The 26,259-nt window shown below is 48.8% G+C and overlaps 2 protein-coding genes and 1 long non-coding RNA gene across 7 annotated transcripts in view; 2 read left to right on the top strand and 1 right to left on the bottom strand.

The window, feature by feature from the left end:
- Positions 1-6,970, top strand: part of FANCM (FA complementation group M) — a 62,059-nt gene extending 55,089 nt beyond the window's left edge. For both annotated transcript variants that reach the window (XM_048949115.1, XM_048949116.1), the window contains exons 19-23: positions 416-522; positions 2,288-2,818; positions 3,846-4,203; positions 4,811-5,102; positions 5,446-6,970. In XM_048949115.1, the coding sequence (XP_048805072.1) occupies positions 416-522; positions 2,288-2,818; positions 3,846-4,203; positions 4,811-5,102; positions 5,446-5,593 (1,436 nt within the window). In that variant the 3' untranslated portion in view covers positions 5,594-6,970. The remainder of the gene's footprint in view (positions 1-415; positions 523-2,287; positions 2,819-3,845; positions 4,204-4,810; positions 5,103-5,445) is intronic.
- A 121-nt stretch (positions 6,971-7,091) lies between these two features.
- MIS18BP1 (MIS18 binding protein 1) lies at positions 7,092-24,935 on the bottom strand. Of its 2 annotated transcripts, none has more exons than XM_048949127.1 (16): positions 23,917-24,935; positions 22,668-22,799; positions 20,619-21,121; positions 19,152-19,228; positions 18,148-18,278; positions 17,657-17,747; positions 16,669-16,832; positions 14,498-14,664; positions 13,462-13,570; positions 12,106-12,874; positions 11,111-11,280; positions 10,068-10,210; positions 8,959-9,110; positions 8,346-8,427; positions 7,716-7,773; positions 7,092-7,532 (listed from the first exon to the last, which is right to left on the bottom strand). In XM_048949127.1, the coding sequence occupies exons 1-16, from the start codon at positions 24,725-24,727 to the stop codon at positions 7,438-7,440; spliced, it is 3,654 nt and encodes a 1,217-aa protein (XP_048805084.1). In that variant the 5' UTR covers positions 24,728-24,935; the 3' UTR covers positions 7,092-7,437. The 2 variants fall into 2 exon arrangements, with proteins under 2 accessions (XP_048805084.1, XP_048805082.1); XM_048949125.1 differs by having other exon boundaries at positions 20,619-21,124; positions 23,917-24,930.
- LOC125695123 (uncharacterized) overlaps positions 24,733-26,259 on the top strand; it is a 145,812-nt gene continuing 144,285 nt past the window's right edge. For all 3 annotated transcript variants that reach the window (XR_007377809.1, XR_007377808.1, XR_007377807.1), the window contains exon 1: positions 24,733-24,847. This is a non-coding gene — a long non-coding RNA (uncharacterized LOC125695123). The remainder of the gene's footprint in view (positions 24,848-26,259) is intronic.

Raw genomic sequence — 26,259 nt, 5'->3', positions numbered from 1 at the left:
GGCCAAGATTCACTTCACCCTGTGGTTCTAAACCTCGTCTCTCCCTAGGATATTTGCATGCTGGAATCGTCCTGTTGCCATTTAAGAGATTCCCAGATGTTGTTCAGGATTTTCCTCCTCCACTGAAATCTCTGAAATCCTAGGACCAAAGAATGGTTTGGGTCGGAAGGGACCTTTAAGACCATGTAGTTCCACCCCCCTGCTGTAGGCTGGGGCACATCTCTCTAACTCAAGGGCAGCCCTCTTGAAGTGCAGGCTGCACACACTGCTGCTGAGCCGTGGGGGGATCTTTGGGGTGTGTGGAGAACTTCAGATGTAGGGGGCTGTAAGGCATGGCTCATGGAAAAGAAGGTATGCTAAGAATGAAAGAAAAAATGTATCCTTAATAGTCCTGCAATGTCTTTGTTTAATTCAGACTCTGACATGAGAGGTGTTTACCTGAAGTCCGTGCGCAGCCCAGCTCTGGGGAGCAGATACAAAATGGTGCATCGGGAATTCAGCAGCACTGACATTTTCTCACAGGTATGGAACCAAACAGTTGCTGTCTGTGCTACCTTCAGGAGTTGTTTGCAGCCTATTGCTGCTAAAAAGTAAGTTCTAAGAAAAGATTTTTGGCATCATTTTGATTTTCAAGTTGAAAGCATGCAGAAGCTCTGTGATAGAAGCACACACGTTCCTTTGGCTGCAGTGAGGCTGTCAGCAGTGTGGAGCAAAAGCAGCCCGGTGCTCTGCGTCCATCCCAGTGCAGGAGTCGTGGTCATCACTGCTGAGCCACGTAGGGCTCGTGAGATTCCCCCAGGCCCACCAGCTTACCTTCCCTCTCTGCTCCCTCTGTCCTCCTCTGGCACCTCCCAGGAAGCCCACTCTCACTCAGCACACGATGTTTCCTGTCCTCTACTGAATTCCAGGAAGAAGAAGGAGCCCCAAAGCAGAAGTGTGGCACTTTGGGCTGCTGCTGTTACCCAGCTGTATGCCCTGCACTATCCAGGCAAGCCAGCAATGCCAACAGGTGCCAGTGTATCTAGCAAAAGACAAGGTTAGCTCCCCAGATACAGGTGATAAAGAATGAGAAAATGAAGCAGCATGCTTTCTCTCTCACTGCCATCTCATTGCTGCTGCTCAGCCCTCCAGCAGCCTGAGCTCTCATGTGGCCCTGGAAGAACACGTTGTGTCCTGAGCACGAGCAGCCCTGGAGCTGATCCCCAGGTGGGCTGCTGCCCTGCTGCACGCAGTCACATGTATGCACTAATTTGGAGATGTGTCCTGTGTGCACTGTCTGTTCAGCTCTGTTCTGTTCTACACTCTTCGTACATCACATGGCAAATCGCTTTTTAGTTATTTAGTCTTTAATTTCCCCTCTATTTCATAGAGACCAAATATATCACAGAACTGGAACAATGGCTGCTTGGGATGGTTTCTTAGCATCCCCCACCCCGAGGTTTATTTCTTTTTCCCATACTCCTGTCTGTGTCTCATCCTTTGCAAAACAAACCTGAGGTCTGTATTGATGAAGAGAACAAACAACTTTGGTGGTGCTGGTGGTGATGAACAAAAGCTCAGCTTGTGCTCACTGATGATTTGCAAGCAGATAAGAACAAATCATGCAATTCAATTTCCAGCCAGCGTGGGCTTACAGCATTGGCTTTGTTGTTCACACAGAGGCAGGGTGCTACTGAAGATGCAAAGCCTGAACTTCCATTTCCTTTTTAAAATCATAAAGGCACCGTGAAGTGTTTCTGCCAGCAAGGTGTGTGTCTGTGCAGCGCTGATGTTGTATGGTAGTGCTGTGTTTAGAGTCTGCCTGGTTTTCCTGCAAACCCAGCATGTCCTGAGTGTGCTTCTGTGGCACTGACCTGCAGCCATGCGCAGTACAATATTCCTGCCTGAAGCACAGACCTCTTCAGTGGCATTATTAGCTAGCTGATGCTCCCTGAAAGCTTTCTGCTGACAAGTCACAGAATCGTTAAGGCCGGAAAGGCCTCCAAGATCACCAGGTGGGTTCAACCCCACCCCACCATGCCCACGTCCCACATCTCCATCTTCTGGAGCACCCACTGGATGGTGACCCACCACAACCAGGGCAGCTGTGCCAATGCAGCACTGCTCTTCCAGAGAATAAATAGTTCCTAATATCCAACCTGGGCCAATGAAATTTTCTGTGGATGTGTGAGAAGCTCAGGGGCTCTGTGTGTGTGAGGGCCGGGTTGATAAGCAAAGGTGGGCCAAGAGGAAGAGCGAAGTCACTGCATTCCTTCCCTCTCACCAGGTTTGTTCTTCTCCCCAACAGATCCCTGAACAAGACGAGACCTACGCAGAAGACAGCTTCTGTGTTGCAGAGGGGGATGAGGAGATGTGCAAAAAAAGTGCATCGAGCGAGGAGGAGGAGATGTGCGTGAACTTTGATCTCTTGAATAATGAGAGCTTTGGTGGTGGGAGACAGCGGTACCTCACTCGGCGGAGAAAAAAACTCCACAGGGCCAAGGAGGAGCAGAACTGCTCAGCACCAGGGCGGAAGAAGCCATCCCGAATTATTGTCCTGAGTGATTCCAGCGGGGAGGAAACCAGTGTCAGCAATGAGAAGGGCACGGCGTCACCCCGCTCCAGGGCAGAACAGGAGAACGCTGCCTTACTCACAACGTCACCTTCGGTCTCTTCTGTACCACATAAAAAAACAGCTGGGGACATCAGCGCTCATCAGTCTGCAGAGAGTAGGAGTGGGGGGCTGCTGGGCTGCAAGGCGTCTGTGTCCGAAATGCTGGACTTCCACCCAGGGCCTCGCTCTGCCTCAGGGAAGGAGGCTCTCCCGGCTCCTGCTGAGGTGGGTGTGGGGGCTGGCAGCGACCTCTCCCTGCCTCGTGGTGTGCAGCAGGAGCAGCCTGTCCTGGAGGCTGTTCTGTTAGGGCTGGCAGCACAGCATGGGGCTGAGTGCTTCTGGTGAGGGAGGAGAAGAGGTGTGCTGCCGGCTCTGCTCTGTGATCCCAGCCCTGCTGCTGCCACAGGAAGCTTTTCTGCATGCAGGGTGTCTGAGCACCCAATAGAGTACTAAGAAAGTTTGGAATCAGTTGCTCTTGAGTCTGACAGCTGTGAGGGAATATAGATCTATTTTCAGTAGAAGAGGGACACAATTGACAATTTGGTATTGCAGTTTTAAAATACTTGTTCACTTCTTCACAGGAGGGAGAAAAACTGTTTGTGAGGGTGGATGGTGATGGGACAAGGGGAATGGATTTAAAGTGAGACAGGGGAGGTTTGGGTTGGATATGAGGAGGAAGTTTTTCAGCCAGAGGGTGGTGAGGCATTGGCACAGGTTGCCCAAGGAGGCTGTGGATGCCCCATCCCTGCAGGCATTCAAGGCCAGGCTGGATGTGGCTCTGGGCAGCCTGGGCTGCTGGTTGGCGACCTGCACACAGCAGGGGTTGGAGCTGGATGAGCACTGTGCTCCTGTGCAACCCAGGCCATTCTAGAATTCCTCAATGAAAACAGCCTGAGCTGTATTCCCTACCCTTATGCTTTTCTGCTACACCTCTGTCTCTTACATTATTCAGCTTGTGTTGAAGTTGTCAGTGGCAGTGAACACTGCACGCTGTGTCACACACGCTGCTCAGTAATTGGATGCTCAAGTAATACAGGAGATTTTTTGCAGGGGATTGAAGTATTGATCTGAAATTGTTCCTGAGTTGCAATGTCAGTAAGACCTTTTAAAAAGCTTTTATGAATGGGACTTTTCCAAACTCTGTGGAACGCAGGGCACGTTAAGTATCACTTTTGGGAACTGCATTTTCAGCTGGCCTTCATTCTTTGCGCTTACACTCCCGTCATGTCTCAGACACACTTTTGGTTTGCAGCACTTACAGCTGGGAAGCTCAGTGCAGCACACTGCTGGGAATGCTTCAGGCCCCACGAAGGTCCCTCCAGCTCTGCCCGACAGAGGCACAGTGCTGTGCGTTCTGGTGGACAGCCGTGAGATCTCCTCTGGCACAGATGTCATCTCCTCGCTGAAGGCCGTCCATGGGGTGAAGGTGCAGGTCTGCTCGCTGGGCAGCAGCGATTACGTTGTCAGCAACCGCATGGCAGTGGAAAGGAAATTGCAGTCGGAGCTGCTGAGCTCTGTCAACAGGAGTAAGGTCACCCAGCGCATCCAGCGCCTGCGGAGCATGTTTGAGAGAGTGTGTGTGATTGTGGAGAAGGACAGGACCAAACCAGGTGGGTGTTTGGGGGCAGCGGTGTGGGGAGGCGCTGATCTCTGCTCCACGCAGGTCCTGGCCCCGCTGGCCATGTGTGTAACTGTGGAACTGAAATTGGACTGAAAACTCTCCTGTAGCCTCTGTACATTCATAAGATCACAGGCTGACCTAGATCCACAGAGATACTTAACTACTCATTAGTGATGCATTTTCATCAATTTTGTCCATCTCTTCTCATTACACTGCTTCTGGAGTGCTGCTCATTTATTACTGGACACAACCAAGTGCTTTCTTCTACAGCCTATGATTCTCCTTTGTAGCTTTGTGAAACCTCCTCAGCCCTCCATGCTGTTCTCTTGCCCACCCCTTACCATGGATGCGTTCCTCCTCTCCTAAGAATCTCTCCCTACAATTTACATTTTCGCTGTTATTTCCTACCTCTCCCTCTCACATAACCCAGTCAGTCCTGTCCCACAGCTCCCCCATTCTTTTAGAAGCTTTCCCTTTTCTTGATTTTTGTGAGATCTCAGAGCAGGGGGTCCTTGGGCTGCTTGCCCTTACACATGACTGTTTCACAGTAACGTAGCACTTAAATTGCACTGACATTTCTGTATCGCCCCCTGCAGGGGAAACCTCGAGGTTTTTCCAGAGGACGCAGCACTACGATGTCACGCTCGCTGCGCTGCTCCAGGCCGGCATCCGGGTTCTGTTCAGCTCTTGCCAAGAGGAGACGGCGGTGCTGCTGAAGGAGCTGGCCCTGCTGGAGCAGAGGAAGAACGCTGCCATCTGCGTGCCTACAGAGGTGGAGGGGCACAAGCAGGAAATGCTCAACTTCTACCTGAGCATTCCCAACATCAGCTACCTGGCTGCTCTCAACATGTGCCACCACTTCAGCTCTGTGAGGACGATGGTCAACAGGTAACAGCAGGGCAGCACCCTGGGCTCTCGAGGCCTCACTGTCTCACACTCAGGGTGCTGGCTGTGCTGAATTCACTCCCAGAGCTCCCCCCAGTTCCCATCCCCAGCTCTGTGCTGATCCTCATGGATCTCCATTTCTTCAGGCTGTGGCTGTCAATGATCCCTGTTTCCACCTCTCTTGCTGCTGCGCCCTTCCCTTTCCTTTCACAGCACTCCCTGTTTCCCAGCAGCTCTCCTGAGCTGGGCTCACTCCACTCTGCTCCCCACGCAGCTCAGGCCGCCCCTGCTGTGTCCTCACACCCCCCCCTCACCCCGGGCTCAGTGTCCCTGTGCTCTCTTGCAGCTCCCCATCAGACATTGCTGCTGGTGCCCAGGTGAGCCCGCAGTGCGCAGAGGAGATGTACCGCTACCTGCGCTACGGCTTCGACACACAGATGCTGCCCGAGAGCCTCTGTGCCAAGGGGAAGAGCAACACCGCCCCCAGGAGCTGAGGAAAGGGACACAGGGCTGCTCTTTCGATTGCACTTTACTGAGTTTACAGTCGCTGTAAAATATGTAAATAAATCCTCAGAGAAACACTGGGGTTTGGGGCACAAAGACTGTGTCTAACAGGGAAGGAGAGTAGTTACTTTCCTTGCTGTGACAAAGGAGTGGTGGTGCCACAGTGCCTAAAGATGAGCCATCATCTCAGCACTGCTGCCGGTGTCTGCTTTGCACAGATCACAGAGCAGTCCTCAGGGATGGATGGAAGCAGGGCAGTAAACACCCACCTTCAGACCACTGCACAGCCAGGTGGGGAGGGCCTCACAGCCCACATCCCCAGCCATGGCACCTCCAGGGACAGACACCCACAGCTCAGGGCAATGCTGGGGCCTCAGCAGAAGCACCCTGCTGTAGCAGCATGTGCTGTTACACAGCAGCTGGCTGCAGCCCCGCACAGGGACACCCTGCCCTTGAGGCACAGAAGACTCAACAGGAGCCACATCAACTGGAAGAAGGCTCACCTTTAACTTCTTTTCCTTTTCACCAGCAATTTCTCCTTTGGAGGCAGGGAAGTGGAGCTGCGCTCACACGCTGCAAGGTGGAGTGGTGCCAGTGAGCTGAAAAGGGTGAAAGAGCTGCCCTCCTTTGCTCCCACCCCACTGCTCTGTGCAGGATTGCTCCTCGGGTCTCCATGGTGTTATTTCCCCCCTCTCCCCATAAGGAATGCCCCCAAGCTGCTCCCTGCCCAGCTGACTGAAGTCCTGCAGCAGGAAGGAATGGGGCAAGCAGAGGCCCTTACTCACCATTCACAGCTTCAATTAAGGCCACATGAATAATTATGGCAGAAATTCAAGAAAAGCTGTCTTATCTGCACAGGAATTACTCACAGGCTTCACTCCACCTTATCTTCAGTGTGTGATTTCACATCAGACATACATGGTGCTGCTGGGATGGTACTGTGCCCATTGTCACCAACTGCAGCAGTGGCAGAGGGACAGCAGAAGCTGCTCCCCCCGGAAGGTACAGCTGTGCCCATCTCCATGTATGCAGAGGGCTCTCTGATCTTTCCAGGAAAGATAAAGCTGAAGAGCCCAGCAGAGCTCAGCAGCCGCTTTCAAAGCAGCTCAGCTCAAATGTAAGCCCTGCAAATTTATTTCAGAGCACATGAAGGTTCTCCCAGTAAGGAGCAGGCAGAAAGGGGCACCCAGCAGCTCAGGCACGGGGCCCAGAGCATGACAGCCTGCAGCGTGAGTTCCTGAGCTGAAGAACCACAAATTACCTTTTCCTGTTACCTCCCATGCAGAGAAAAGAGATGCTCAAAGCTTTATTCTTCTGTACTACACTAAAAGTACTGAGCACTGCTGACAGGGAACAGGAAGCAGTATTTTAAAACGAGTGCTTACATATAACAGTCCCTACCAATTTCAGACCACTGCTTCTTTAAAGCTCATAAAACTGCTGCTACATTCATGTTAAAAAAAATTTCAAAGTATAAAGCACTTTCAATTCATTACAAACTGTGTTATTAAAAATGTACTGTACAGCAACATTCCTGGATTTTATCTTAGAGCAAACCTGTGTATGGGAGCACATCTCTGCCTTCAGCAGGAGAAACACGGCAAAGGAAGGGGGAACCTGGGCAAGGAAGTTCCACTTTGCACACAGGAGAAGCCATCCTCAGTGCTGAGCAGCACCCAGCTGACAACAGGCTGCAACCACAGCTCCACTGCAGGCCAGGTCAGCCAAAATGAGCTTCAAGCAGGAACACAGGAGCACATCAGAGAGGTGGCTGAAGCTCCTCCTTTGGCTTTTTTATACAAGTTCATAAATACTAAGTAAAACCTCCAGAAGTTCAAACAGAAAAATAGGAATCTTCCTGTTCTTCATCTGATGTATCTGCTGCCTCAGCCACAAAGAGCTTCCCTACAGCAGGGCTCTGCTGTGCTTCTGCAACATGAAAAACAGGGAGGACAGCATCAGTGTGTGTGTGCCTGAGCTGGCAAGGCAGCTGAAGGTCCTGTGAGAAACAGGATGCTGGAAAATGATTGAGTGCAGTTGTGAACACCCACACAGCAGCAGCAGCATGAAGGTGAGTAAAGCTGACGTGAGGGAGAAACAAAACACACTTACTTTTATCAAAGGTGAACTTGGTTCTGCTTGAAGCTGGTGTGCCATGCAAAGGGCCAGCCTGCCAAAAAGGAAAGGTCTGCATTCAGACAGCAGTGACAGCAGCATAGGAAAGGGGAAACATTTGGGGGGGGAAGGAAAGGCACAGCATCCATTAGAGTGCAGCTGCCCTACTGCTATGCCACATTTTCACACCAGATTTAAAGTGCTCATCTACCAAAATCTCTGGCTAAACCAGTGGCATTGTTCTGCTTCTGGGATCACGGCTGTTCATAGAAGAGGCAGAACTACCAAGGACAGGAAAGGAGCACAAATTCAGGGTGCAAGGTGGGGAGTCCCACTTCCTCCCCCATTGTACAGGAAAAAGATAGCAGGAATTTAAAGCATCAGAAAGGTCTCAGAACCCAAAAGCAATCACAGACCCTGAAAAAGACAGCCTGTCTGATCAAGACAATAAATCATAATAGAAGTAATTCTTCTCTGAAGTACACAGATACAAAACCCAGAAGTTTGGTGTCAATGGAGACGGGTCCTGTGCTCCTTCTGTGCCCACACTGCGAGCCAGGGATCCTCCTGCTTAGCAGAACCTGCACTGTTACAAGGTGGAACCCACAGGCAGGAAGCCAGCATTACCTGCTGCTTCTTCACTTTGTCCCAGCTGCTCCTGCAGCCCTGAGTTTTCTGCATCCTGAACACATGTCTGTCGCAGTCCTTCCTGCAAGCATCAACAAACAGGTCAGTGGCAGTGGTGGGCTCTGCTCAGGGCATCAGCTACGTGCAGCTACAGCCAGCACACACAGTTCCAGTCCAGAAGGAAGATTAGCAGGGCTATTTAAAACAGTTGGCCAATTAAATATAGCAACAGTCCCTGGAGTATGACTCAACGCAGAGGAGTTTAATTTAATCACATGCATAGAACTCATAATGCAAGTATCAGACAAAAAGCTTTATCATCTTCCCAGAATGTCCATTAACCATTATATGAAAATGCCACTTCTCACTAAAGAGGGTGTCAGTTTATTCCAATAAAGCCTGAAGCTTTATTGCCAGTGTTTTTAGTTGCCCACTTACTTGAGTAGCTCAAACTGCACAGCTGTCAAATGGAAGTTCTCTCTAAACAAATACCTTAAGGCCTGCAGCCTTTATTCTGCATACTGGAGGTTAATCCCTTCTGAGTGGTCTTTCTCAGAAGAAATGAGAAAGGAAAGCATTAGCAAAGGAACAGCAGCATTCATGCAGTTCCCACCTGTTGATAGGTCCCAGCATACCAGGGCTGATGTGCTCACACTGAGGGGTTTTGGCCAGAGGGAAGACAGCTGAGGAAGGTGTGATGGGGTTGTTTGTAAGTGCAAAGTCATCATCATCATCCTCGTCATGGCTTCCCAGGAAGGTTGGCAACTACAAAGACAGACCAGAGCACTCAAAGATCTGCCCTTTTTCCAGGCCTGCATAAGAGGCTTCTCACCACTCCGCCTCAGAGTGACCGCAGCCAGCAGCTGCACCCCAGCTGTACCCCTGCTCCCCACACTGACAGGCCCAGGTTTGTTCTCTCCTCAGCAGGCAATCTCTCCCCATCCCTCTGCTCACTGCAGATGCTTTTCCTGACTCCACTGCACATCCCTCCTGAGATGCAGATAGCAGCAGGACACAGCAATGCTGAATGCAGGTACGTGAGGACGCCGCAGGGCGGCCAGCCGACAGCTTGGTCTCACTTCAATGCTCCTGCAGATACCCAACATTTTGCTGCCCCTTTTTTGGTTACTACCACGTATTAAAAGAAAAAAGTCTGATTAAAATTCCAGGCTCAGAGTTGACCATTAATTCTCAGGAAGAAGATTACAGGATTCTCAGGGAACTTGTGGTCCTTCCATTTCAAAGGGAGAGAGGAGAGCTGAAAAGGTTCAGAGAGGAGCAGCACATCACCAGAAACACAGGAGAACTTCCATCATCTTGGAAGTCTTGGATGTGGATGCATGGATTCTCACGGCCAGCCTGCACAGATCTGTCACAGGGATTGCTCCGTTGCACAGCACAGTCTATAGAAAGCAAGGAAGCTACCAGTGCCTAAATTCTGGCATTTCAGTGAGCCACGTGTTGCTCTGCTTTTGGATCAGTACCAGATCAAGGCTCGTGCATCACTAAGTGGAGTCACTTTGGACAGACAACAGCAGGAAGCCATGCACCATGTTCTCCCTCTCAGCAACCAAAGCACTGCAAAAATGAATCAGGTGTGTAACCCTCACCTCCCCAAACCACAACTCACACTGCTGGCACTGACCAGCTGCCTCATAGCACACCCTTCAACTACCAGTAGAGAAGCACGTGGATATGTACAGCTTTTCCAGATTTACTTACCCTCACTCTTCTGTTTTGAAAGGGTGTAGCAGTGAAAACATCATCATGGTCATCCTTTGGCAAATTGTCCAGGAAATCTCTCATCTGCTGCTTTCTTTTGAAGGTTCCCACTTTGGCAGTTATTGCAACTGGCTCTGTCTTATCTACGTGAATCCAAGCATTACTTTTTCTAAGACATTAATTACAAAGCATACTCTTAAATTAGCTGGATGCAATCAGAGAATCATGGAATGGAGTTGTAGAACAGAATGGAATCATAGACTCGATCAGTGCTAGCAATAAGGTTCTTTCTCTCAGAGGAACCTCTCACAGCTTCTTTGCGGTCCTTTGGATTTCCATACAATTTACACTTCCAAAAATAAATCCTTCCTACATCTTAATCAGAAAGTTACTGCAGAGCTTTATAAACAGCTGCCTCCTCCTAGGCGAGGAACACAGGTTAAGTCTGCCTGGAAAAAACTCTAAATTGCCCTTTTTCTTCTCCTTTCTGCTTCAGTCTCTTATGACATCTGTAATGGGATGATAATAGCAGGGTGCAAAGCCTTTGGATACAGCAAATGAGAGCAAGCCCAAAGGCAGCAGCCATAGATGCAGAACTGAAGGAAGAGAGCTGCTCATCTTTGGGAGCCCTTGGGTATGCAGGGATCTCCAGCAAGAGACGCCCTCAGCTGCACTGCCAGCCTTCAGTGAGGTCTGGGAAGGGGAGGATCCTGGCTCCAGCCCTTCCATCACTCAGGCACCTTCCATTGCAGGCACCTGAGCTCCCCTGGTTGGCTCTGCCTTCCCACCAGGTGCTCCATCACTGCTTCAGGCAGCGACAGCATTTCTGCTACAACATCCCTCAAGCTCTGCAACAAACCTTTGCAGTATAGAAGATAACCTCCTTTACTACAGGACTCCAATCCAAGCACAATAAAACAAAGAACTGCTCGTTGTTTATTTATCAGGCGTGTGTGTGCTTATGGCTGCATCCCCCATTATACAATAAATAACAAATTCCAAACGCAAAGACCAACTTATAGTCAGAGCCAAGCGCTCAGTACCTTTCTGTCCTGGCTTTCCTGACCCGGTTTTCTTTGTGGCAGGTCTCTGGGAAGTTTTTGCCTGTTCTTCTGTGTACTTCCGCTGGCAATCCTCAGCAGAACGAGACCCGACAGCCATCGCCACCTCCACCCAGAAACCATTCCTGTGCTTGGGAAACGAAGCCACTGCCCTGCCAAGAGAACAGAAACACAGCCTTCTTCATACAGGAGAATCTGTGCTGCACTGCCACGCACCTGAGAATAACAGCGTGCCCAAGTGCACTGCGTGGGGAGAGCTGGTGTGCAGAAGGCAGCAGAGGCACTGTAACATGCAGCTGTTCATGTGAACGCCTGGTACGAGGCGCACATCATCCTTACAAAGCAAAAAATACAGCCAAACCTGGCTATTTTCCAACACTGCGTGTATATTAAACACTGCCCAGTAGCTAATTAAGTAATTGTCCAATGTGCTAATTGAATATCCTCGTGTTAGTCTCCCCTCCACAAGATCTAAATACACAAACACCACATGGTTAGTGTTTTAGCCCATCAGGGAAGAGAAATATGACCACTTTCACTGTCTATATATCAGTACTCCTATAATACATGTTAATGTGTTTTTCAGCTTTGTTTGTAGAGATGCCTGTCTCACAAAAAAGCAGGCATATTTGGAAAGCAGTGGAGGAGCACTGAACCACCAAATTGCAGCTGCTAACTGTGCTCCTCTCACTCTGCATTACGTGGAAGAGGCGAGGGCTGCTGCAAGCTCACACACACCACAGCTACTGCAGGAAATCCTGGTCTGCTTCATTCTACTGTTCTTTTAATTTGTGAGCCAGAAGTATTTCGTAAGAGGGAATTACAGCAGAAGGAAATCTAAAATAACGTGGGGCTGCTTCAAAACCAAAACCCTGAGAAATCCAAATTCAGAAGACCACCAAACATTCCAGCACCCAAATTATGCCTCCTGCTATCCGAGAGAGGCTTTGCCCTCTGAAGACAAGGGAACCACTTGCCTGTGCAGCTTCTGCAGTTCCTTTTGAGACCAGTCATCAGCTGCCTTTGAAAAAAAAGCAAGAGTTTGGTGCACCTTGTCCCCCTTGGCTTCACTCGGTTTTGCTGCTGAAGGCTTGGCAGTTTGATTAACAGCACCGTTTGCTTTTCTGTTGGACGCTTCTGATCTCTTTTCCCTCATGTGATATTCCTCACCAGAAGAGGTTTCTTCTGTGAAGGAGTCGGAGCTCGCAATGAAGGCAGGTATCCTTTGCCTCAGCTGCATGGAATGGGAGGCAGCAGTGCAGTGTGCCACTGCCTGGCGTTCGCCCGACACCTCGCTTGTGCTGCCCTGCAGCCTTTCACAGGCAGACGAAGATTCAGAGTTTTGCACCTCTTTTGGCAAAAAAGGTTTATTTTTCCTTCTGACATTCAACTGGATATAGTCTCTGGATTCCTCTTCCCCATCTTTGCTTGAGGATTCCTCTGTTAAAGGCTTACCTTGACAAGGTTTTTGGGCTGACCTTAAGGAGTACATGTTCCGATCTGCAGTCACTTCTCCATATTCTTTTCCTGTCTTTTCTTTTCTTGTTCCTGTGTTTCTGCTATTATAGTTAAGCTTGTTTGCATCTTCAGCATTTAAGCGAGTCACCTTATTAGAAAGCCATGTTTTAATTTTGTTAATATCACTTGCATGATCACTTTCATCATCTGAAATAAAGCGCCTGGCCTCTCTGCTTCCAGTGGACGTGGCTTTGTTTTTAGTACTCACTCTTTTTTCTTCACCTTTCCCTGAAAGAGATGTCAGTACATCACACACTTCAGGTAGATCATTACTGCACTCTAATAGACGAGCAGCACTGAAAATACTCCCTCTCCCAACTCAGAACAGCATGAAGCCAGCTCTGAGCAGCGGATTTAGACTGAGCAAATGCTCCTCCTCAGCTCAGAGGGAGCACAGCCAGCAGCAGGCAGGTCCTTCATGCAAGGGAGACTTCCAGTACTTGCACTCTTTGTTCCCACAGGGAATGTTGGCCTATGCAGCTCCCTCAGGTTGCACACATCAGGCATACTGAGATCCAAAGCACAGGAGCAGAAACTTAAGTACATAAAACTCATAACTGCTTTGATTTCTGGAAAGAAACGATCACGTCCCCATGCTGAACCAAAGCAGCAGTTTACAAACAATTCTGAGCTGTGAAACTGGCCATCAGTGTTACTCTGCTAACTCTTCACAGAAGTGAATGATAATTAAAGGCGTAAATAAATTGCTTGCATCAGCCAGACATCACCACACTGCTGCAGCACCCGGCTCATCATCCACCAAATCCACTCAATAACTTCGGATAGAACAAGCAAAAACTTTTTTTTTTTCTTACCTTTATCTTGACTTTTTGTTTTTTCTTCCACTGTCTTTGTTGAATGCTTTCTTTCCTTCATCTTGGAGAGCGAACTGGTCTTTCTTTTAGGTTTTTCAGTACTATACATCTTCAAAATAAAACAATTTAATCTAAACTTCTGCTACAGCTTACATACCCAGCCTACCAACGCCAGCTCTGGAAAAGCCAAATGTTTACAGGATGGGTAGAGTCAAGACTCCTGCATTGCCCAGAAGCTCCTCAGGGCTGTGTGATGCACACAGGTGCTCATAGGAGTGCCTGTGACTGAGGCAACCTCACCAGCCCCAGCTCCATTCTCTAACAGTTAAAATCTCAAAAGCCAGGACCTGTTGGTGAATCGGACACGGCCGCACTGCTGGAGCTGCTGACAAGTTAGTGCACTGCCTGTGCGTATGGGCAATTCACCTTCAGGAAAAAACAGCTGCTGAAGAGAATGCTGCCTTCCTTCACACACAATTCCCTCACCACAGCACTGCCAGAGTTGCCTGAGGTGCCGTAATAAAGGAGAATCACCCACCCCAATCAAAACTGAGGAGCGCGTGGACAGACCGAGGTGTAAGAAATGAGGAAACATCTGCTCCTAATGAATATGAAGCTACACAGAAAAGGGAAAGCTGAGAACAGCAGAGATGATGCAAAACCCAGCCTACAGCCCTGATGTCCCTTGCGAGCTTTGCCATGCTGGCAGGGACCTGATGTTACGCTACAGAAGTGTTTTACTTGGGAACCTCTGTAACCCAAAGCAGTACCTCTGCACAACTTCCTGGCCTTCCAGAATGTTCCATTTTTCCCAGAAGGAATCATATATTATCTCAGCTCCTCATGCAACAATTACTTGATAATTCAGACTTATTCTTTTCTGCTTTAAAATGTTTTTATTATGGTTCCAAAACATCCTACCTAGTCAGGCACTCATTAGAGCAGCCCGCCAGTTCAACGCGTGCCCAAGTGGCTGATGTATTTATTACTGCATTTGACAGAAACACACAGCTCACAGTGTGCAAAGGACACTCACCATGCTCAGATAATCCGTCCCACCTCTCTGAATCGTAACGTTCAGCTCCTGATCCACAAACTCACGCTCCCCACACCAGAAGCTGAGTGGTGGTTTGACCAGGCGGCCGCTCCGAGTGTAGATCCCACTGGAGCCGTCCAGAGCAGGTCTGTGTTGTGGTGTTTGATCTGCAAGAGAAACCAGCTTCAGTTCTGCACAAACGTTGCACTGAAAACTCACTATCACACACTTCACAAGCACAAGAGCGACCTTGTACTTAAACCTGTTAAATTAGAATCAAAGGACTGCTCAGTTCTATCAAGATCAAGACCAGCCACAAACCAACCATACTTAGGGACCAGAATAGGGGGTCCAGAGGAGCCACAAAGATGATCAGAGGCTGCAGCACCTCCACTACAAAGACAGGCTGAGGGAGCTGGGCTTGTTCAGCATGGAGAAAAGAAGGCTGCGGGGTGAGCTCAGTGCAGCCTGCAGTACCTAAAGGGAGCCTGCAGACAGGAGGGGAGTCAGCTCTTGGAAAGGGGAGATGGCAGCAGGACAAGGGGAAATGGTTTGGAGTTGAGGGAGGGCAGATGGAGGTTGGATGTCAGGGGGAAGTTGTGTGCTGTGAGAGTGGTGAGGTGCTGGAACAGCTGCCCAGAGAGGCTGTGATGCCCCGTCCATCCCTGGAGGTGTTGAAGGCCAGGTTGGATGGGGCCCTGGGCAGCCTGGGCTGCTGTGAAATGGGGAGGTTGGTGGCCCTGCATGGCACAGGGGGGTTGGAGCTTCGTGATCCTTGAGGTCCCTCCCAGCCCTGTGATTCTGTGATACAACCCTAGAACTTGGGCAGATGATAAGGAAAATACAAATGTACCACAAAGTAATGATGCTCTTTTACGAGCATGCAGGTCAGAAATAAGCATACTTGAACAAGACTGAAATAATCATCTTCATGAATTATAAACCACATCACTGTGCACCTTTAGCTTTGCTTACAAGGCTATGAAGAACTTGAAAGTCACAGAGAATTACAGTGATAAAAGTTGTCACACTGAGCAAACCTTCAAAGTAATGAGAAAATAAAACAGTTGTTATAGTAGGAGCAACACAACCTGATGACAGTACCAACAGTTTACAAGCCCTGCTGGAGCCTATGACAAGATATAGAAAAGAAGTCAAAAACCAGAAGCTATTAGTGTCTGTAATGAAGTTTGCATTAAGGGGCAAAGAAAAAATGTTGGCCATGGGGTTGTGGCTTTACAGTTGTTTCCTTTGGAAAGAAAGCCAAAGGAGGTAATTCTTCCACAACCATTCAGACCATGCCCAATGCTTGTTAGCACATCACTATTCCTCAGCTCTGGCAATAAACCATTTAGATACCATAAAACAAACCTGCTGCAGGAACAGATCCAAGGAAGGAGTTAAAATCAAGCCAGCCATAAAAGGGTGCAGGCCAGCATTGCATGGGAGTCCCAGGAACGGAGCCTGGAGAGACTGAATCCCACAGACATCCCAGAATGACTGATAAGAGCGTGACATACAATACAGCAACCAGGAAAAACTTCAGTCAAGTTTGCTGCTGCCTGAAAAGACAGTTGTGGAACCACTGGTGTCAGCCTCTACAGACCCAAACAGGCTCCTGCTTCCTTCCCTCAGAAGAGACTCCAAACAACATCTACTTTTTATACACCAGCAAACCAGGACATGAACAAGCCACTGCTCCTTACTATTGCAGCTCGTGCAAACACAAAGAACAACTTTCACAATTAGTTTGTTATATCTTCCATACAGCCTGAAATTAACAACACAAAACAAGATATCCTTTGGTAGGAAAAAGCTTTAAAAAGACAGGACAAGGGGGAATGGTTTTAAAGTGAGCCAGGGGAGGTTTGGGTTGGATATGAGGAGGAAGTTTTGGAGCCAGAGGGTGGTGAGGCACTGGCACAGGTTGCCCAAGGAGGCTGTGGATGCCCCATCCCTGCAGGCATTCAAGGCCAGGTTGGATGTGGCTCTGGGCAGCCTGGGCTGCTGGTTGGTGACCTGCACACAGCAGGGGGTTGGAGCTGGATGAGCACTGTGCTCCTGTGCAACCCAGGCCATTCTATGGCTCTATGAAAACAACAAAGCCACCAAACCCAAGCTATCACAAGCTATCCATTTCTTCCCTAGAGAAAAAGATTACCAAGACTCACAAGTGTGCTCATCTTTCCTTGGTAGCACTTCATACGTAGTGTTCCTCGTTCCACGGTTCCTTACATTTCTTGGTGACTCTTCTGAACTTCCCGCCTCCTCTGTATCCACCACTGAGTCACTCTCATCATTTTTATCCTCACTGATCCTTTTTTTGTGTTCTTTCCTAATGATTTAGAGTTTAAGAAAAAAATAATAAAGACCTGTATAATCAAAGAATATTAGGATGTTATAATCACAAAACAAGAGAGTTAAGCAAAACAGACTATGATAACAAAAGAAAATAAATAGAAGGCTTACACCTATCCTGGGCTCACTCACAAACTCCAGCAGAGCAGACCTCCAGAAGAGACCCCTTCCCACTGGCAGCCAGCTCTTAAATAAGTCTAAGAGGGGTGGAGCCAGGCAGCACAGCTGAATTGCCTTCACCTGTGCTCCTCTGGTTGATTCATTGCTCCCTCAGGTGATCAATCAGAGGTTCAGGCCATGACTCAGCAGTTCCCATACAGACCCCAAGCAGTTACCCTTTAATAAAAGACCTATGCAGACTCCAAGTCTTCTCCCCATCCCAGCAAAACCCAACAGCACAGTTCAGCTCTACTCACAGGGCAGCTAAATAGTGGCATGGCTCAAGGCACTGAATCAGCAATGCCCTTCACTTGTGCTGATCCCATCTCAACAGAAACAATCCAAAGCAGTGTTATGAAGAAGAATGAGAGGCTGAGGCCCTGGGCAGCCTGGGCTGCTATGAAATGTGGAGGTTGGTGGCCCTGCCTGTGGCAGGGGGTTGGAGCTTCGTGATCCTTGGGGTCCCTTCCAACCCGGGCCGTTCTGTGATTTGTGATGTGACTCTTCCAACAAAGCAACCACAATTTGCCTGGATCAAAGTCTCCATAAACACATCTACAATCTTTCATCTTTCACTAGTATAAGATCCTTAAAAATCAACTAATACTTGTGAGAGTATTAAACAATTGCCAAAGGAATTACCTTCTTAATTCCTTGAGTAACTCCTCAACGTGTTCCTTCCACCTTTTGGAAAACCCAAAGTTAAATCTTTTGATGAACTGATAGGAAAATCCTGTGTGAAACAGAAGTGGCATTAAGCACAGCTGAGCAATATTTTTTATCAGGAAACACAGAAATAGCACTCGGTCTGATCTGTTTGTAGGCACCTCAGAAACTCACTGGCATCTTAAATATAGAGAGACAGACTTTGCCAGTTTGAAAGCACTGTGTGTGTCAAGGTGAAGTGAACTGAGGGCCACAGGATGCAGACATCAGCAAGATGGCATTCTAGTTTTTGGGAGCCAGGAACAGAAGCCCACCCAGCACTGATGGACTGGGCAAAGCTCCCAGCTCCATTCAAAGCCCCCTGAGCCCAGACTGCAGAGTAACACCAACATTCACTTTGGCAGTACGTGCAAGATAGCAGAAAGCAGCCATAATTCTACAGCTCTCCTTAAGAATGATCTTCTTACCTTCTTTTCTCATCCAAACAGAATCTATATGTCCCTGTAGCAGGTAAATATTGCCAGATGATGTTTTAACTTGGTTGTAAGCTACACGTTCTACAACTGCATTACTATGCCATAACATATCCTTCATATCTCTAAGAAAAGATAAATAATATTAACAACACACATGCACAAAAAAAAAACCAACACAATTTTCATTAGAGGAGGAATTTAAGACAAGAAATTGTTATCCCACACCAGTGTAACAGTACTACCCATGTGATGAGTCACACAGACACTGGTAGGAAGTGCTGGGTTTTCCTTTCTTAGCTTGGAAGATTTTCTGGACATCTTATTTAATATTTGGACAGGAAATAAAAGAATATAAAATAAAACAATATAGACAGAATAAAACTTGCCACTGCTGCAAGTGTTCATCACAGAACATGCCTGGCATGAGGCTGCAAAATCAAAGTAGGCTAAAGGACTCCACTGAGCTCCATGTTGCAGTGATACCTTCGTGGATGTTATAGAGGTGCTATTATACAAGTCCAGTTTAAGTTTATAGAGGTGCTATTATACAAGTCCAGTTTAAGTGGGAGTATTTTATTTCTTACCTTTCTATTTAAAAGACAATAACTGAAGAAGGAGCTCCAGTCCATGCAAAAATTAGAGATTAACAAGTGGTTAGGGAACCTCTCAGTGAGAAATAAAAGTGAGCATTAAGGTAAAAAGAACCTCCGTGGGATGTTTTAAGTACACTTTTGTAGCAGTAAACAGAGCTGCAGAGCAGCACTAAGGGCAAACGGCCCAAATGCTGACCTGCCTCACGTGCCACAAACAGCAGAGCTCTCCTCAGACCTTCAGGCAGCAGAACTGCGTGGAACCAATTCTAACAGCGACCAAGGTACTGCAAACCCACGAGCTCATCTCCACATCTCAAGGGATGCGACCAGCTCTAGGGCTGAGATGTTGCAAAGCCTCCAACATGCCTCACGCTGCATTTAAATCAGAAATGTTGGCCTTACCTTCGCTTTCCTTCGACGCACACTGCAGTGTTACCGCTCATCACTTTAATGCGCCACCTGGAAAGGCAGATTCTTTTCTGTGGGGAAAAAGAAGATCAGATCTGCCACGGTTCTTGTATCAGACTAAGCCATGTAACATTGCAATGTGCTGGCAAAGTAGAAACCAACTCCTGTACAGCTTGAGAATCTATTTAGGAATCATCTTGCAGATCAAAAAAACCTGAAACCAGCCATTAAATGCATAAATGTAGAATCACAAGCAAGTTGGATCACAGCAGAATATATGAATTTCAAACAAACTCTTTGAGAAACTTAGCATTGGCTTTTGGAAGTCAAACTCATTGGCCAGGGCTCCTAGCAAACCCAAAAAGCCCTCCTCAAAAAGCACCACCAGCACACCATCCCTCTTACACACCATCATTCCTCAGAGCACCGCTCACAAAAACAAGTTGTCATGAGAAAATAAAATTATTAGCTACATTCTTACTAAAATTCAGCACATTAAAATGACTGTGTCCAATACTAAAATCTGCTGGACATTCACTGTGCACAACCTTCATATTTTAAGAGATCACTTTGGGCTGAAATGTCTCATGGGTACCACAAAAGCACAGCCCCTGGGGAGCTCCTAGGCTCACTGCTGAGGTTCAGCTTCACAACACACTGCTTTCCTCGAGATCGAATCAGCAAGCTCTAAGTACCACCAAGTGCTTATTGAAGAGAAAAAGATGTGAATGGGACATCACAGCAGTGGGGCAATGAACGTATTTAATTCATCTCACAGAAAATCCCTTCAAGCTGAAAGCTCTTCGAGCCCAGACTGCAGCTTGTGAACACTAAAGGAAAAAGCCTTCTTTTACACAAACCAGCCAAACCTTCATCTGGGAAAAAAAAATGAAGTCTTTTGAGAGGAAAATATTTACCACTACAGTCTGAGGAGGTTTTACTCTGCTCAGCTTCACCACGGCACCTCAAAAAAACAGGGGGAAAACAAATGGTGAAAGAAGCCTTGTGGGCTGAGCTAAAGAACAGCTTGATTTAATTAAAAAACAAACAAACAACAAAAAACAACACAAACTGTACAGAAGCAAGAGGAGAAAATTACTCTCTGCTTCTCATCAGCGAGCAACACTCGGCTACACCTTAGGAAACAGAGCCTTAACTGATGTAGCACAGTGTTGGAGGACACTGCCATAATGAGAGCTCCCCTCCTCCTTCCCCGGCTCCCACTGCTGCTGCGATGTCCCACGGTGTGAGATATCAGTTGGGTGCCGTAGGGCAGCACCCCAGCACTGCTCCCTCCCCGCTGTCTGGGCTGCTGCATGGAAGGTGGACTCCATCCCAGAGTCACACCCAGCAGTTTCAGCTGTGCACTCATTACTTCTGACAGAAAAACATGACACAAGCTACAGGCAGCCCACGGGAAGTTTTACCCTATGGATGTAACAAGGCAGTAAGTTCTCCCACCTCCTTGTTGGCTGTGACAGCGATCTGACCTGCCCGAGCTTTATCCAAAGGGCCATTACAGTTTTCTTTCTGCTTCTGCTTCCTCGGCACGCTGGCTTTATGAGGAGAGAGCACAACGCTGCAGAAGTGCTGTGTGGGTTTCTGAGCTGCAGTCTCCAGTATCTTTTCTGCTCTGTGCTCAGCTCGCTGGTTGCTCGGCTGCAGCCGTCCTTTCTCCTGCTCAGTACGTTTTGCTTCTCTGTTTCCACATCTTCCTTCTAGCTGATCCCCAGGGTCAGAAGGGGTACAATGGACACCCACAGTACTTGCTACTGTATTTAGAGACATTTCATCATCAGCATCCATCGATTCCACAAGGAAATTATCCTCACTGTCCTTAGCAGCAGCCACAAACGCTGTCTGAGCATTGGGGAGCAGCTCACCACAAGCAGATTCGATTACTGGCTTTTCTGCAGCTGGGGGAGGAGGAACATTCTGCTTGTTTGGGCTTGGAAGTGGTGGATCTGCTGTTTAAAAAAAAAGAAAAAAGGCTATTAGTGATGTTAATAGAAGTATGTTCTCATGGTTAGCACTACTATTCTGAAAGCACTAATTCAACTGCCAATCCTCACAGCAAGCACTTCTTTGAACTTGTTTGTACTAGATTTTCATCACAGATCAACAAATAAGCATTCCACCCTCCCCTAAAAGCAGGCTGATGTACACATCTATTAGCATACTTACCTTTCCTCCTATAGAGAAAAGGTTCTGTTACCCATAAAAAACAGAATCTCAAAGACATCCTTCTTTCCAAACTTCAAGACCTTGATTTCTACCCATGCTACTGCTATGCTGGGAGCTACAGACATTGGTTTCTGAGTTTTCCCCTAATTTAACTGCTGTTTTGAAGCTGAACAACACTGTCTTTGCCGTGCATCATTCTCTTGGTTTGCATTATAGGAAAAGAACGATACAACATACGTACGTACAGAGCTGCTCTCAAGAAACAACACAGAACAAGAATGAATACAGGGAATCCTAAGCTTTAAAATAACAGAGGGTAGATTTAGATGAGGTACCAGTGAGAAGTACAGCTCGTTGTGATCAGCAAACATGCTGAGGGTGCACTCGATCCCACCGCCTGTGCTGATGAAGAACACTGGTCCAAGGCAGGCCAACCCCTGGGCACAGCGCCTGCGGCTGCCTCCACACAGACACAGAGCCACTGACCACAGCCTCACGGCTGCAGCATCCTGACCAATTCCTAACCCACCAAAGAGTCCACCTTCAAATCCACATTGCTGCAATTCAGAGATAAGGATGCGCTGCAGGACCGCGTCAAGGCCCCGCACAACTCCAGGCTGGCACATCGGCTGCCTCCTCTGCCCAGCGGTGCCAGCGCCCCAGGACAGAAGCCAGCAGTGGCTCAGGCACACCCTGCCCTTGGGGAAGCTGTGCTGGCCATCTCAGATCACCTCCTCCTCCCTCACTGAACATCTTTTTCAGAAGGATCTGCTCTGTGATCTTCCCAGACACAGATGTGAGGCTCACCGGCTTGCAGCTCCCTGAGTCTTTGTTCCACTTTTCTCAACAGAGAACCAAGCTTTTTCTTTTTACGTATTAAAATCAACAGAGTGGGGAAAAGACTTAGCCAAGAAAAAGTTTAGGATATTTCCATCAAATTCCCATTTGGTGGAATGGGATTTCCATTCCAAATTCTGGTACCAAACTGTCACACCTAATTTATAAAGAGTTCTTAACCACAACACCATGAGCTCAGTACGTGCACACATGAAAGAAAACACAAACAAAAAAACCAACAGACAAACGATGTCAAACTTCAGTGCCAGCAGGCAGCATCCTGCCCTGCAGCCTGCAAGTCTTAACTCCATCCCCAGGGCTGAAAAGGCAGACTTGCAGGTTTCTCGCACCTCCTTCCTCTGTGCACAGACTACAAAGGCAAATGATACCCTGCAATATCCTGCCAATAGCACACGAAAATTATAAGCAAGAAGAGAGTCCTGAAGTCCCACAAGCTTTTGAAGTGTTTCTAAAGGCAGTACCAAGTACCTTTTTGCTGCTGCTTCTGCTGCAATTTCTGCTTTACACGCAAGAAGAACTTCTGAGGAGATTCCAACACAATGGGGTCTACGTTCAGCATTTTCACAGCCTGGTTCTGAGGAATCCGAATGCAAGGTAATTCTGGAAACAACAGTTCAAAAAATCATTTGGAATTGGGGAAGAAAATCAGTGGGGCGGGAGGGGAGAAGCAAAATACACATTTCGTAAGATCTGAATGCAAGCGAGATCCATTTTGTAGTAGTAAGGTCTAACCAGCAGTTCCCCACAGAGGAACAAAGGACTCAGAAATCATTACTGATACAAACAGGATGATGCAGGATAGAAACAGGCATTTTGGAAAACTGGGGTTAGAAAGGAAAGTTGCAGAATTTTCACTTTTTGCATAAATAAGAGGTTACTCATTTTTATCACGTTCAACAGTGACAGTGACAGTGAGGAGGGGCTTTAAGTTGCAGCAAGGAGATTTAGGAAGGCTATTTAATAACTAAACATGAAGCTTGGGCACTACTATCTCCACAGCAACACTCAACAACTTCCCAGCAAAAGCAATCAGTCAGCAGCTGTCTGTGCTACAGGCAAGGTACAGCTCAGTGCTTAGCCTAGTTTTCATTGCAGCCTTTCCATACCTAAAGGGAGCCTACAAACAGGAGGGGAATCAACTCTTGGAAAGGGGAGATAACAGCAGGACAAGGGGAAATGGTTTGAAGTTGAGGGAGGGCAGATTGAGGTTGGATGTCAGGAGGAAGTTGTGTGCTGTGAGAGTGGTGAGGTGCTGGAACAGCTGCCAGAGAGGCTGTGATGCCCCGTCCATCCCTGGAGGTGTTGAAGGCCAGGTTGGATGGGGCCCTGGGCAGCCTGGGCTGCTGTGAAATGTGGAGGTTGGTGGCCCTGCATGGCACAGGGGGGTTGGAGCTTCGTGATCCTTGAGGTCCCTTCCAACCCGGGCCGTTCTGTCATTCTGCGATTCAAACAGATCGCAGATGCACAGCACGGAGGAGTTGGGCGGGGCCTTGCAGACCATCGAGTTCCACCCCTGCGCGTGCCGGGTGCCAGCAGCTCAGGCTGCCCACTCAGACACAGAGGAACGCCCAGAGCTCCGGGCAGCAGCGCCGGGCCGCACAGCCTCTGGGTAAGGAACGCGTCCAACCGCCGTTTCAGCTCTAAGCCCCCCCGCCCCCGACACACACAGCCGGCAGAACGCCGCTATCGCCTCCCCGTGCGGCCCCACGTTACGAACCTCTCTTGAGCGGCTCCGCGGCCCCGCGCTGCCCACTGCCCGCAAGGCGCGGCCCGGGCCCGCCGGGCGTCAGGATGCGGTCGCTGCTGCCGCCCTTCATCTTCATCTTCATCTTCATCCTCAGGAAGGCCGCGGCCGGGGATTGCCGGGCGGGCGGCTCGCGTGCGCGGCGTTTCGGCGGTGGCGGTCCGGGTCCGGGCCGAATCTCGCTGATCTCCAGCGGCTCCCGCCCGCCTCCGCCGCCATCCAGCAGCGTGGATTGCAGCACCGGGCCGGGCGGGAGGAGCGCGGCGTCACCGCGGCACCGCAGAGCCTTCAGCGGGGTGAGCGTGCCCGCCGGGACGGAGCTGAGGAACACCGCCTGGAACGGCATCTCACCGCGGCGGGGAGTGGCGATCATCGCGGCGCGAGGCGGCGGGCCGTCCCGTCGCGGCCCGCTCCCCGGATCCCGGTCCCACCGTAGCAGTGCTCCGGCCCCGCCCCGCCCCGCCCCGCGCCGCTCACGGAGCGCGCGCAGCGCACAGGAGAGGATTTGAGTTGGAACTCCCTCGCGACGATTGGCTGCGGGGCTGCGTGACGTCAGAGGGCGCGGGACGGAAATGGCGGAGCTGAGCGGAAGTGAAATAGCAGAGCGCCGCTTCCGGTTAGGTAGTGCTTCCGGTAGAGAGCTGCTGTGGGGCTGCTCGCTCTGTGCAGGCGGTGCTGTGGCGGCCCCCGGTGCGGCACTTTGGGTTAGCGGTGTGCAGAGCTGGTGCTGCTGCTGGGTGATGGGGAGGGTAGTGAGAGAGCCGCGTAGTTCCTCTGTTGTCATGGGTTCAGACGCCTGTGAAGCTTTTCCTTAAGACGAGGAGACCTGTTTCACTCGTTTACCTGCCGAAGCCTTTGCATTTCTTCCTTTTGGGAAAGCGCAGTAGGAGCTGTAAGAAGTTCGGTGAGTGTAGTTCCTCCTTTCTAGCAAAAGGGGGCTGTGAGCTCTAAGCGTGTAGTTGAGGAAGCTGTAGGTGTTCACAGGTGATAAATAAACCTCATTAGCAGTGCAAAGCAAGGCTTGTTTGTTTTTTTTTTTTTTTTTTCTCTACATGCTGGGCCCAGGAGAGCTTCCTATGGAGAATGTCTAATTTGCTATTGCTTTGTTCCCTAAAGGAGAGGAGAGGTTGATTATGTAAGGAAGTAAAAGTAATCCTGGCTGCCTACAGAGAACATAAGCTTACAAGAAATAGTAGGGCAGTTAATTGATTTTCTTTGGGTATTTATGGTGCTGCGTACAGCTGGAGCAGCAGCTGTGTATGGATGAGAGCTGACTGTTGCAGGGCCAGTATTGGGTTTGGAGGTAAAAAGTGCAGGTTCTTTAGCTCAGGGTCACACCTGGAGGGTGGCAGCTGTGTGTGAGCCTTCTCAGGTTGTAAAAATTAAAACCAGTAATGGTTTGCACTTCTGATATCCAAGGCCAGGAATAAGGGTAAAACAATCTGATGCTTTTGCATGCCTTGGGTCATGGTTGTTTTGGTTGTCTGAAACAGCAGCTTCTGCTCTGTTTTGATGCCAGTGAAGCCTGAAGGAGCAAGGAGTCATCCTGCAAAACATGCTCCATATGTGCAAGGTCCCATCAATACTGTGTTTAGAGTACTGCACAGATCTTGGGGATTGTTTGGAGTACAGAACAGCATGGAAACGGCACAGGAAAATGACACTAAGAGAAAGTCGATTTCAGCAAGTCCTGCAGGGTAGGGCTCCCCTCAGCTGAAGGCCATGCTCACCTGCTTCAGATGGCCAGGCAGGTGGAATAATGCTCTGCCTTCTGCATATGCCTCTTCTTTCTCCACTGGCAGGAAGGTCTTGGATGTCCTCTTGCTGAATCTCATCTGACAGTTGGTTTCTAGCCCACCTTATGTTCTACTGTTACTGGTCAGTAAGCATATGCCAAGGTATCTGAGTAGTCCCACTGATTTCTTGTGACTGTAAAGCTGATCAGATGCATTTCCTGGGACTGGGTACTAATGTGGGCTGATGTTGAAGGTGTGTAAATGAACACTGTGCAAACTCACACCAGAATGCAGAAGCCTTTTTGTGTGGGAGAGGAGCTCCTTATCTTTAGGTGATTGAGTAAGCAGTGCTGCAGAGATTTCTTCTAGTGGAAGGTATACACAGGCATTGTAAGCAAGGCCAAAAGCTTTGAGAGCTCAATGAGCAAAGGGAGAGGAATAGAGAACTGTCCCCACTAGGAAATTTTAAAGGCCATAATAAACCATCCTGCATGTGCAGGCATGTGTATACATGTTAAACATGGGTATATTTACTTCTGCCCTCCCCACCCTGACAAAGAAACCTGTGGGTTTCTTTTCA

This window comes from Lagopus muta, chromosome 6 (assembly GCF_023343835.1).
Source record: "Lagopus muta isolate bLagMut1 chromosome 6, bLagMut1 primary, whole genome shotgun sequence".
Lineage (NCBI taxonomy): Eukaryota > Metazoa > Chordata > Aves > Galliformes > Phasianidae > Lagopus > Lagopus muta.
Note: the sequence above shows the minus strand (reverse complement) of the source record. Positions and strands in the feature narration are given on the sequence as shown.